Genomic DNA, 13165 nt, shown 5'->3' on the forward strand with positions numbered 1-13165 from the left:
AAAACTAAGGGGGTCACTGGACATTTTGACCAATAAATTTTCCCAAGTTTTGATAGCTTGACTATGGATATGCGACACTATTTTTGCACATTCCAGTGGACAATGTCCTATAAATTTTCCAGTCAAACAGGGGGTCACTGGACACATGTCCTATAAGAAATTTTTCTTATTTCCGGCCCTGATTACACCAACACTGGTCCGTAGCCTACAAGATATCTGTAGGGGAGGTCTGAATATGAGCCTGCGCGGACGATTTACAGTTTCAAATGAGTACAAGACGCCACCTCCTTCGTTTTTGGGTGAAAATGCCGGTTACATTAGTCCACGGGCCACTAAACTAAGCCCGGGGTCAAAGATAGTGAAGAGTACGGAACGAGTGAAGATGATTCAATGTAGTGAATCAAATAAAATTAATTGTGAACTTAAAATAATATAAAAATTCGAAATTAATGTAACGTCATTTGAATAAAATAAATTGGTATATTTATGAAACACGTTCAATTTATCTAGGATTTTAACCCACCAATGGATACAATTTCGGTATGAGTGAATACGGTCAAAAATCATTTTAGAGCAAAATCAAGCACACCATTCGATAGAGCGTAAAATTTAGATCTAAAATGGCCGCCGCTTTTTTCAAATTTCCAAAAAAAAAAAAGTCTTATCCCCCATAAGAATTGCCACCTTTTCCAAAATATTGATGTTTAACATTAGGGCTCATTTTCACTTAAGAGTACGAATAGGTTAGGTTAGGTTGGAAAAGGTGGCAAATTATTGGCCCTCTGAAGTTTTCCACACTGTTTTTGACCTTGTTCACCTATACTGCAAAATTTTCTTTTTTGGTTTTTTTTTTTGAAAATATGACAAAAGCGGGGGTTGTTTTAGATCTAAATTTTACGCTCTATCGAATGGTGTGCTTGATTTTGCTCTAAAATGATTTTTGACCTTATTCACTCATACCGAAATCCTACCCACCAATGATTACGTCATGGCTGGCGTTTTGCAACGTGGTATCGCTTACAGATGCGCGTGATTTAATTCACGCGCCATTGTGATTGAAATTTTGCTTAAGCCTACTTTAACGTTTCAGAGGTGAAAAGTTTGTGTCCTTCGGTTGAAATGGATTCCTATTTGCAAGAAAAGTTTCTTAACGACCTTTCCAAGTACTCCAACTTTGAAATTGTAAGTACGGCGTGTAATTATTGATAGGGGATTTTTAAATTAAGTTTCCTTGTTGATTTCGAAGAACACGGAACGAACTAATGATACTATAGTTCACGGAATTACTTTCGAATTGGATACCAAACTCAAAGATGGTCCAGTTATGTTAATGCAATTAATAGACGAGGTAATGAAGTTGCCATACGTCAAACAACTAATTCAAGAAGCGAGCGACCTACCACCCAAGCCAGGAGTTAAACCCAAGGTCACACTGAAAGTAAGTGTATTAAACAAGTTGAGACGTTATTAAATCTCCCTAAATAAAATTTACACTAATTCCCGCGTGTAGTTCGAAATGAAAGTTCACATATCCAAGAACCTTAAACGAAAATTGTCATCCCTCATTGACGAAGAAAACACCGTCTATCCAACTCAGGCCAACCATGAAAACACATTCGTCCGTCCAACTCAGGCCAACCATGAAAACACATTCGTCAATCCAACTCAGGCCAACGATGAAATCAGTTCAACAAATCAGACAGATGACTGTACAAACTATGATGATGAGGAACGTATCTTCGAATGGACTCCATACTTACAATGGCGAGCCAATGAACCCGTAGAAGATGACGTCAATAATCCTTTCAAACAAATGGGCTTCAATATGAGCGTAGATACTGTGCTACCTGGAATTGACGATGGACATCGCAGTTATTGGGACTTAATTAGAAGGCATGACAACCTAACCACGACTGGATTGTTGGACGTTTTGTACTGGGAACTTACTCGTGGGAGAAGGTACTCCGATTACAAGAGTGTTGATAAAGATGAGATAGAATCAATTAAACGGGACGTGAAAAAAGCGTATGAGGTGTTCGATGCCGATGAGAAACGACGACTAGTTGCTCAGTGCTTGAAGCGCGCCAGCTCCATGTGTCGTAAAGCGGGAATCACAGAAGTGATAGAACGGTCTTTGTTACTTCATAGACTAAACGAAAATTTCTTCGAGTTCAATTATGATACGTACATGAAGGCTTGCTCTTACGCAATAGAGAAGATGGAAGGATATGTCAAAGAAACATACGTTGAGGACATTTACGAGTTTATTTACTATTTGGACACTTACGAGAGGGACTACGCGGGACATGGTCATGTGTACCAACCAGATCCGGAGAACTATCCAATTAAACTCGTCGAAGAAGATGAAACTGACCCTGGAAATCAAACTGAAGAAAATATCAGTCCAGGTAATCAAACCGAAGAAAACATCAGTCCAGGAAATCAGACGAACGAGAGTATAAGCCCCTCCTACGATGACGAACCACGAATCTTCGACTGGTCACCTTACTTAAGATTGAGAGCCAAACAACGCGTCAACGAGAAATTCAGCCATCCATTCAAACAAGTCGGTTACGCTATGAACATGTCTACAGAGAGACCAAGAATTGACGAGGGCCCTAGCAGTTTCTGGGATTTTACTAGGAAAGAAGACAACCTAACAACGACTGGGATGTTAGATCTCTTGCATTGGGAACTTAATCGTGGATCGAGATACCACGGTTACTACGCAGTTGATAAAGATGAAGTACAATCACTTATTCGCGACGTAGAAAAGGCGTACGAGGAGTTTGACACCGATGAAAAACGAAGGCTCACGCAAGAACTATACGCGCGCGCTCGCTCCATGCTTCGTGATAAGGGCATCTCGGAAAAATTAGAAAAGTGGCTCTTGATTCGCCGAATAAACAACAATCATTTGGCGTTCAGTTATCGGACGTACGTGAATGCTTGTAATTATATTATCAATAAGATGAACGAAGGTTTAGACGGAGCCGCTTTAGTCGACGATGTTTACGAGTATCTTTACTATCTGGACACCTACGAAATAGACGATGAGAACAAGGGGTATGAAATATACCAACCAGATCCAGAGAATTATCCAATTGAAGAGGAAGACGAACCCTCGATTGAGACTACTCAAGCTTCGAATGCCGAATCTCAATCGTATTACGAAGAATCGCGGCTAGACCAATCATGGGTCGATAAAGATGAAAATAACGAGGAATCCTCATCACAATCGATTCAAACCCGCTCTCAAACAGAGAAGAACTCAAGCCCTTCAACCCCACAAAGAACAGTAGTCCAAAGAAAAGACCAAAAATTGACAAAACCTCAAACCAAAAGAAAGAGTTCCACTCAGAAGGGTAGCAAAACTAAGGCTAGACGTCACTAAATTTATATGAACAATGTCAAAATTGTGTACATTAAAAAGGAAAAATTCACTGTCGAACATTTCTGCATATAACTTCGGGTTTGTTTTAATGGTTTTCGAAGTTGTAGCATAATTTTCACGCGAAGCTCGGGAACACGAGCAAAACGCGGCACGAGATTCAAAATATTAAAATTTATTTTTAAGCCTAACAGATCAAAATTTCATTATTTCTTTTCGAACTACGAAATGACTTCCGCAATTCAAGAAAACGAATTTTTGAACGATTTGTCGAGATGTCCCAATATACGTGTGGTCAGTAAGTCATAACATTATTTTGTTATCCAATGTAACAATGTTTTTCACTAAAAGATCAATACAAAATCCAACAACGAATTTGTTCACATGGCAGCCTTCGAGTTTGACCCTGATGTAGTGAGAGATGAATCGAATAGCCCTGAATGGTTGGAACAATTCCAAGACTACATCACCCAACTAAGACCTGCTAGAGAATTGTTTCAAAGCGTTACGGAAAACCCACCTGGGCCCCGAATACCACCGAAAATTACTTTTAAAGTGAGTTAAACTACAGCTCAATAAACAAGTTTGGTTGTGAATTGATTTCAACCTCTTAGGTTGAACTGATGGCAAGTTATGAAATTTGCAAAGGAATACCAAGTAAAATAACCAACCAAAATCGATCTTCAAGAAGTCCAACTAAAAGAAAGAGTTCAGACTGAAACCAGAAATGTACTAATCTAAATTGTGTCAGTTTTATCCAATAAAATTTAAAATTTCTTTCATGGGTCATTTGTCACTTTATTTCACGAGACATTAGGAAATCGCACGCGTCACATTAATTTCAAGTCTCAAATTGTTGGTGCTAAGCCTAGATTTGTGAAAAATTTCAGTAATTATCCAAAATTATCTTTAAATCTAATTAATAAAATGATGGACACACGTTTCGAACTGAGCCCCGACTTAAAAAGTACCCCAAATTGGATGAGAACATTGTGCCAAAAGTTTCTAAACAGTGGTGGAGCGAAACACGCCTATATGAACTTCTATAAAGATTTACTTTCCTTATTTTTTTGTAGAATCGCTAGAAGTCCCATTAAAAATTCTTTCGACGCAGATATCATAGAAGTTTAACGCGTACTTCGACTCCCATACCAGAGAGGTCAGTATTTACAAGTTTAATTATGATTTTCAATTAGGATTTTAAGTTATATTTTTATAATTATACGCAGATTTCGACTAAATTCGCCTACTTCTCCGATTATGCTCAATTTTGACGCTGTCGAAGCACAGGCCACTGATTAGTCCAACGGGCGTGTTTTACTTATCAGGGGTAATTATGGTACTTATGGTATTAGTTTTCTACAGAGCTGTGCTAATTAGCTGACTACTAATTGAATTAGAATTAGCAATTAGGTAAATATTTTTGAACTAATTAATTAGCCAATTAGCAATTAGACATAGAAACTAATTAAATTCAATTAGAAATTAGCCATTTATTTATCAAACTAATTAATTAGAATTACTAATACTGGAGCAACCCCCCTTGTATCTCCCGATACTAAGGGTTGCCTACCCCCCTTTTCCCGTCGAAAGGGTGTATAGGTTTATGGAGAGTCACGTCATAACCCTCTATCTCTTACCTTAGTATTCACTCCCCCTCTCAACCGAAATTACTCTATTAGAGTAATTTCGGTTGAGAGGGGGAGTGAACTGTGTATCCCCTACGTTAGGGGCAACTTTGTACCAGAGAATACTATTTGCCCCCGGAAGGGAAGGGGAGGGGGGATATCACTAAGGTAAGAGATAGAGGGTTATGACGTTGCCGTATATGGGAAAGAAATTACTCTATAGACCAAATGGCCTTGAGTTTTCCCAAATTCACATCCCCCGTCCCTCTACGCTATGCTAGAAGGGACTCTGTTTGTACTGTGAAAGGCGGGCTTTTCCGGTCCCTTTTAGTGATTCAGCGTTCTTGATTAAAACGCCTGTTACAACTTTACAAGACACAATTCGATACTCCGTAGCGAATTGAATCGAACTGCATAGTTGATATCAGTAAGGCTATAGATTTTTAAATTAATTCCAGTAGAGAAGCAAATACCACAGGGGAGGGGGATATCATCTTCATGGGCGCCAACCAAGAAGCACCGCTAAAGGCAGCGCGAGTCCCCGTGTGTAGTGAACTCGGGTGAACCCCGACAGCGAAATAACCTAAGATGGCCGTCTCCCATCTTGTGTGTTGGTTCCTCTGAAAGTGATGTTGATTAGACGTGGTTTGGTGTACAAATTTTCATCGCAGTAAGTTTTGTTTAATGTTTCAAGTTCAAGAAATACAAATATAGATAGTTTTCACACATGGAGGATTCATACCATTTACACCAGTAGGCCGGTCTACCTGGAGAACAGAAATCGGTCTACTTTTTGTCCTCCAGGTAGCCCGGTCTCCTGGTGTAAATGGTACGAATTCTACATGTGTGAAAACCATCTATAGCCCTAGTAATGATCCAAAAAAACGGTAATTAACATTGAGTAATTGATTAATTTAGAAGATGAAAAAGTAAGATTTAGGATTGTTATAAACGGAGCTTTCGTTTAGGTCGCGTGCTAATTTTAATCATTGACCTTTTTGTCGTCTGCTTCCACAACGAAATTGAGTCCTTGGTTCTACCAGGGATAGATGTAATTTTAGAAGTAGGAATGGAGAACAGTTTTCTGGGCGCGCGTCAAAGTCCCGGACCCCCTTCCCCGGAAAGAAGAGGCGGGTCAAAGCGCCAGAGGTAAAAAGGAATTACGTACTTTTCGCCGTCCCCGTCAGCAACGTAGTTTAAGTGAGCCAATAAGATAATTTAAAATTTTCATTTCGTGTTGGAGGGAGGGGCTCTATACTGGGCTATGAGTCGGACTGAATTAAATACTAACCGTTCTCCATTCCTGCTTCTAAAATTACATCTATCCCTGATTCTACCACTCTTTTTGGAATAGCCTGTATTTAAATTTAAGCACGCTTTAAGAATATAGCACACGTTTTAATCGAAATAAGTATATATGGTTTATTTTGTCCAAAAGTACAAGTTGTAGAAATGAATTTCGTATTAAAGGCCGAGTTCCAGCGAAAAGGGTTCTAGCGAACTGAAAACCGAGCATCGAGACTAACAATGAAGCGACCGTGCCGATTTTCGAATCCCCGCTGGATCAAAACTTGGAAGGGTTCTCGCTAACTGAAAGCCCGTGCAATGTGGTTCTAGCCAACTGAAGATGAACAATAGAAATCCTTTTAAATTTATTTACTCTCGAATTTTCGCTTTCCCCTGAAGCAAATTCTCTATAGAGTAGTGGCACTCCATGTTAACTACTCATAGAGCTTAATACAGTCAAAGGCAAGTAGGTGCCATTACTCTATTGCGTATCTCCAGTTGGCTAGAACCACATTGCACGTGGTCAAACCATTCCAACTTTTACCCCAGCGGGAATTCGAAAATCGGCACGGTCGCTCCATTCTTAGTCTTGATGCTCGATTTTCAGTTCGCTAGAACTCTTTTCGATGGAAGTCGGCCTTTAATGATACAAAACGTTAATTAAGATTTAACTAATACTAAGCAGTTTTAAACAGAGCTTTCGTTTAGGATACGCGCTTATTTTGATAATTAATATGGGAATGGTTGATGAGATTCTTGTCGTCCGCGTTTAAAATCAAAAAAAAAAAAAAAGTCTGAACCAAATTTAATGGAACTATTTATTTCTTTAGTTTCTTCTGGAAGACTACTACATCCATTGCAGCACTAAACATCTCACGTACAATTTCCAAATTAGCGTCATTCCAAGCAGTTGTCTTGAAGATCTCTTCTTTCTGAGGAGCGATAAAATTAACGGCGACTTCTTTAAGGCTCCTTATTTCGTATTTTTTCGCAATTAACAGAATGTCGACGGCATTTTCATGGTTTATCAGCGTTTCCAAACGTTCACCACAAATCTCTTGTAGATCTTTTAGGGAACAGAGATAAGCGGCGTGTATTAAAGTGAAGCAAGTGTTGTCGATGTTCGGTGGCATTTTTGTCGTGTAGATGAAATGGAGTAGATCTTCGACGGTCTCCGCGTCGAACACTGTCGTCCAGTCAATTCGATTTTCGTTCTCTTCCTTCATGTTGTTCGAGAACATTGTTTTGAAGTAAATGGACTTCGCTGCCAGTAACACTTTGTGACAAGGAAAGTCTTTCTGTTCCGTTTTGATGACGCAGTCGCTTAGAAAGTCACTGTTCATGAAATTACTGACTTCCAATTGATCGATACCATCGATCATGTCGTCCTCTATGCCCAGCGTTACCTTAACCACGACTAGTGAAACGGGTTTAAAGACTTTGTCCATTTCTTCCCGGTCGGCAAATTGATTGAAAGCGAATTTTCGACATTCAGGTCCTTGGAGCGTTTGTTGACACGAATAAGCTTTTCGCCATTTATTTGCGTAAACTTCAACACTGCAGAAGGATTTGTGGTACTTGGTGTTATCATCGGTTGTGTCCTCGCCAATTATTGAAAGCCACGCGTCTGTCCAGTCAGCTGTAATCTCCCATGGTCGAACTACTGGTTTGTTTTGGCTATTAAGGCATTTTAAATGAACATTCCACGCAAGCTTTCCTCCTTTCAAATGGATGCGCAACGAGAGAGCTTGTTTCTTTAAGCGAAGAATTTCTTCGTTTTCAGAGGCTGAAGAACGAGAATTGTTCTCGGTTTCGTTGTTATTGTTGTTCGCCATGTCTCGACTCTTTCAAATACGCGGAAAAAATGAATGTTTAGGTTTCCAAAATCAATGATAAGATAAATAACCACTTATCTAGAAAGTCTGTGATAAAGATAAGTGCTCATTTTAGAAGGACGTAAGGAAGGACTAGAAACTGGGTGAAGGTCTAGAAACTGGGACATTTTTTCTGCTTACAACGTGACGCGCACCGCCGTAAAACGTAAACAAATGTGACGTTTTTGGGAAGGGTACAATTTATTTATTTATTTATTTAAGGGTACAAATATGTTTTTACGTTTTAATTTCCTTGAATCACTTTCACAATTGCCAAACGCGCAAATCTTTATTTTTCCGATTTTTATTTACGTTATTAAAGGCCGCCACTTTTTTACAGAATTACAGAAAGTGCCTACAAGTGCCCTCAGTAGGAAAACTACTATAGCAGTAGTTTTATAGAAAAAGACTTATATTTAAGTTAATTACCGGTGAAACTGGTTCAAAATTGCATATATATAATAAGTAAACTATGATCTATATTATAAACCATTTTAAAACTTAATTCCGAACTAATTTACTTAAATTTAAGGGTGACTACAACTTACTATTTTACAGAAAATGCTTATATTTAAGTTAATTACGGGTCAAATTAATTCAAATTTACTATACATAATCAGAAACGTGTTTGGTTTAATATACACTACTTAAATAGTTAATAACTAGCTATTATCTCACTTAAATTCAGGGTGTCTACAACACACTATTTTACAGATTCATGGGTGCCTCCAAATATACTATTTTACAGAAAATACTTATATTTAAGTTAATTACCGATCAAATTATTTCAAATTACCTACATCTACTAAGAATATTACGCTCTATAATATAAACGCGTTTAAAAATTTATTTCTACCAAATATACTTAAATTTAAGGGTGCATACAGATTTTGTACTTGGGAAAAGATGACTTACAGGAGGCACTATTTTACAGAAAATGCGATTATTTAAGTTAATTACTGGTCAAATTAATTCAAATTTACTATACATAATCAGAAACGTGTTTGGTTTAATATACACTACTTAAATAGTTAATAACTAGCTATTTTCTCACTTAAATTCGGGGTGTCTACAACACACTATTTTACAGATTCATGGGTGCCTCCAAATATACTATTTTACAGAAAATGCTTATATTTAAGTTAATTACGAGTAGCAATCATACTTAAACTGAGGAAGGCAACAAGACTTTCGTAATCTTGTCTACTGGGGTAAGAATTTTACCAAAATGTGAATATTTAAGTTAATTAAGTATGAAATTAAATCTAACTTGGATTATAATGCTATTTGAGTGTGATGTTCAAATTAAACACTATAAAAAGTAAATTGTGCCAATTAAACTTACGGTAAGGGTGCCTTCAAAATATTGCTAAAGGAAAACTACGGCCACAGCGGTTTGAACTGTCCAAAATGCTTTTATTTAACATAACTATTAAAGTAATGAAATTTAATTTGTTAATGTGTCATATGAATGTGGTGCTCAATTTAAACGCAATTTAATGTTAATTGCGAGCAATTATTCTCAAATATAAGTTGCCCACAACTTACATAATACAATTTTACATAACCTGCGTGCCTACGAGACACAATTTTACGAAAACGCTTTCATTTCACTTAATTTGGATGGAATTCAATCTAAGTTGGTACATATACATTTATGATTGCGCTGATTAATTTAAACGCGATTTAAAGTTAATTCTGAGCAATTATTCTCAAATATAAGTGGCCTACAAATTTTGAATTTTACATAACCTGGGTGTCTACAACTTTTGAATTTTACATAACCTGGGTGCCTACAAGACACTATTTTATCAGAACGCTTTCATTTAACTTAATTTTGGATGGAATTCAATCTAAGTTGGTACATATATATTTGAGATTGCGACGATTAATTTAAAGGCAACACAGTTTCTCGATGCAACTACCCTTTTTGAAACACTCTGTATAAATTAACGTAATAATTTTTGTAAGTTTTGTTAATGGTTTTGATGTTATTTTAGCAATTTAAAACAACAGCACTCTTCCGTTTTGAACTATTAAATTATTAAATAACAAAAGAATTAACACAACAGTTATCCAGGAAAAAATTGGTGTGATGGGTTATATTGGAGAAATTTGATCACATTAAAATTTATTAAATATGACGCAAAGCAATAGGACTAGGGCGCTTACTAGACCCAAAAGCTATCATCTGTGTGGGCTAATTATTTTTGGATTACATGATATGGGGTATACAAGTTTCTAGTACCCCTAGCACGTGACGTGATTTATTAATGGCCCCTCGACAACTATGCGTTTTACAAGTTACGAGTCTAAGAGGGAAAGGCGCGGGGTAAAACTCTGCCTTCCATCTCGCTTTTTAGCCCCACCGCTGTGGGTGTTTTGGATCTGAGAGTGCACAAACACAGCACTAGAGCAACTCTCTTGTATCTCCGGATACTTAGGGTTGCCTACCCCCTTTTCCCGTCGAAAGGGTGTATTGTCTATCGCGCTTTGTAAAACGCATAGTTGTCGAGGGGCCTTTAATAAATCACGTCACGTGCTAGGGGTACTAGTAACTTGTATACCCCATATCATGTAATCCAAAAATAATTAGCCCACACAGATGATAGCTTTTGGGTCTAGTAAGCGCCCTAGTCCTATTGTTTTGCGTCATATTTAATAAATTTTAATGTGATCAAATTTCTCCAATATAACCCATCACACCAATTTTTTCCTGGATAACTGTTGTGTTAATTCTTTTGTTATTTAATAATTTAATAGTTCAAAACGGAAGAGTGCTGTTGTTTTAAATTGCTAAAATAACATCAAAACCATTAACAAAACTTACAAAAATTATTACGTTAATTTATACAGAGTGTTTCAAAAAGGGTAGTTGCATCGAGAAACTGTGTTGCCTTTAAATTAATCGTCGCAATCTCAAATATATATGTACCAACTTAGATTGAATTCCATCCAAAATTAAGTTAAATGAAAGCGTTCTGATAAAATAGTGTCTTGTAGGCACCCAGGTTATGTAAAATTCAAAAGTTGTAGACACCCAGGTTATGTAAAATTCAAAATTTGTAGGCCACTTATATTTGAGAATAATTGCTCAGAATTAACTTTAAATCGCGTTTAAATTAATCAGCGCAATCATAAATGTATATGTACCAACTTAGATTGAATTCCATCCAAATTAAGTGAAATGAAAGCGTTTTCGTAAAATTGTGTCTCGTAGGCACGCAGGTTATGTAAAATTGTATTATGTAAGTTGTGGGCAACTTATATTTGAGAATAATTGCTCGCAATTAACATTAAATTGCGTTTAAATTGAGCACCACATTCATATGACACATTAACAAATTAAATTTCATTACTTTAATAGTTATGTTAAATAAAAGCATTTTGGACAGTTCAAACCGCTGTGGCCGTAGTTTTCCTTTAGCAATATTTTGAAGGCACCCTTACCGTAAGTTTAATTGGCACAATTTACTTTTTATAGTGTTTAATTTGAACATCACACTCAAATAGCATTATAATCCAAGTTAGATTTAATTTCATACTTAATTAACTTAAATATTCACATTTTGGTAAAATTCTTACCCCAGTAGACAAGATTACGAAAGTCTTGTTGCCTTCCTCAGTTTAAGTATGATTGCTACTCGTAATTAACTTAAATATAAGCATTTTCTGTAAAATAGTATATTTGGAGGCACCCATGAATCTGTAAAATAGTGTGTTGTAGACACCCCGAATTTAAGTGAGAAAATAGCTAGTTATTAACTATTTAAGTAGTGTATATTAAACCAAACACGTTTCTGATTATGTATAGTAAATTTGAATTAATTTGACCAGTAATTAACTTAAATAATCGCATTTTCTGTAAAATAGTGCCTCCTGTAAGTCATCTTTTCCCAAGTACAAAATCTGTATGCACCCTTAAATTTAAGTATATTTGGTAGAAATAAATTTTTAAACGCGTTTATATTATAGAGCGTAATATTCTTAGTAGATGTAGGTAATTTGAAATAATTTGATCGGTAATTAACTTAAATATAAGTATTTTCTGTAAAATAGTATATTTGGAGGCACCCATGAATCTGTAAAATAGTGTGTTGTAGACACCCCGAATTTAAGTGAGAAAATAGCTAGTTATTAACTATTTAAGTAGTGTATATTAAACCAAACACGTTTCTGATTATGTATAGTAAATTTGAATTAATTTGACCAGTAATTAACTTAAATAATCGCATTTTCTGTAAAATAGTGCCTCCTGTAAGTCATCTTTTCCCAAGTACAAAATCTGTATGCACCCTTAAATTTAAGTATATTTGGTAGAAATAAATTTTTAAACGCGTTTATATTATAGAGCGTAATATTCTTAGTAGATGTAGGTAATTTGAAATAATTTGATCGGTAATTAACTTAAATATAAGCATTTTCTGTAAAATAGTATATTTGGAGGCACCCATGAATCTGTAAAATAGTGTGTTGTAGACACCCCGAATTTAAGTGAGAAAATAGCTAGTTATTAACTATTTAAGTAGTGTATATTAAACCAAACACGTTTCTGATTATGTATAGTAAATTTGAATTAATTTGACCAGTAATTAACTTAAATAATCGCATTTTCTGTAAATAGTGCCTCCTGTAAGTCATCTTTTCCCGAGTACAAAATCTGTATGCACCCTTAAATTTAAGTATATTTGATAGAAATTAATTTTTAAACGCGTTTATATTATAGAGCGTAATATTCTTAGTAGATGTAGGTAATTTGAAATTATTTGATCGGTAATTAACTTAAATATAAGCATTTTCTGTAAAATAGTATATTTGGAGGCACCCATGAATCTGTAAAATAGTGTGTTGTAGACACCCCGAATTTAAGTGAGATAATAGCTAGTTATTAACTATTTAAGTAGTGTATATTAAACCAAACACGTTTCTGATTATGTATAGTAAATTTGAATTAATTTGACCCGTAATTAACTTAAATATAAGCA

The 13165-nt window shown here is 36.0% G+C and overlaps 3 protein-coding genes across 4 annotated transcripts; 2 read left to right on the forward strand and 1 right to left on the reverse strand.

Moving 5' to 3' along the window:
* The first annotated feature begins 1011 nt into the window (after nucleotides 1-1011).
* LOC149661115 (uncharacterized) lies at nucleotides 1012-4084 on the forward strand. Its single transcript, XM_089842507.1, has 3 exons — nucleotides 1012-1182; nucleotides 1247-1438; nucleotides 1511-4084. The coding sequence occupies exons 1-3, from the start codon at nucleotides 1120-1122 to the stop codon at nucleotides 3392-3394; spliced, it is 2139 nt and encodes a 712-aa protein (XP_089698633.1). The 5' UTR covers nucleotides 1012-1119; the 3' UTR covers nucleotides 3395-4084.
* Nucleotides 3552-4141, forward strand: LOC149661116 (uncharacterized). The gene is made up of 3 exons (XM_089842510.1): nucleotides 3552-3685; nucleotides 3743-3946; nucleotides 4006-4141. Exons 1-3 carry the CDS (start codon nucleotides 3620-3622, stop codon nucleotides 4108-4110), a joined length of 375 nt encoding a protein of 124 aa, XP_089698636.1. The 5' UTR covers nucleotides 3552-3619; the 3' UTR covers nucleotides 4111-4141.
* A 2274-nt stretch (nucleotides 4142-6415) lies between these two features.
* On the reverse strand, nucleotides 6416-8498 carry LOC149661117 (protein roadkill-like). 2 transcript variants are annotated; one of them, XM_089842540.1, is made up of 2 exons: nucleotides 8422-8498; nucleotides 6416-8150 (listed from the first exon to the last, which is right to left on the reverse strand). In XM_089842540.1, exon 2 carries the CDS (start codon nucleotides 8139-8141, stop codon nucleotides 7125-7127), a length of 1017 nt encoding a protein of 338 aa, XP_089698666.1. In that variant the 5' UTR covers nucleotides 8142-8150; nucleotides 8422-8498; the 3' UTR covers nucleotides 6416-7124. The 2 variants fall into 2 exon arrangements, with proteins under 2 accessions (XP_089698666.1, XP_089698665.1); XM_089842539.1 differs by having other exon boundaries at nucleotides 8322-8495.
* Between the last annotated feature and the right edge of the window lie 4667 nt (nucleotides 8499-13165).

The sequence above is a fragment of the Phalangium opilio genome, unplaced genomic scaffold (assembly GCF_054372755.1).
Source record: "Phalangium opilio isolate 3A_F unplaced genomic scaffold, DU_Popi_V2 ptg000070l_1, whole genome shotgun sequence".
Classification (NCBI taxonomy): domain Eukaryota; kingdom Metazoa; phylum Arthropoda; class Arachnida; order Opiliones; family Phalangiidae; genus Phalangium; species Phalangium opilio.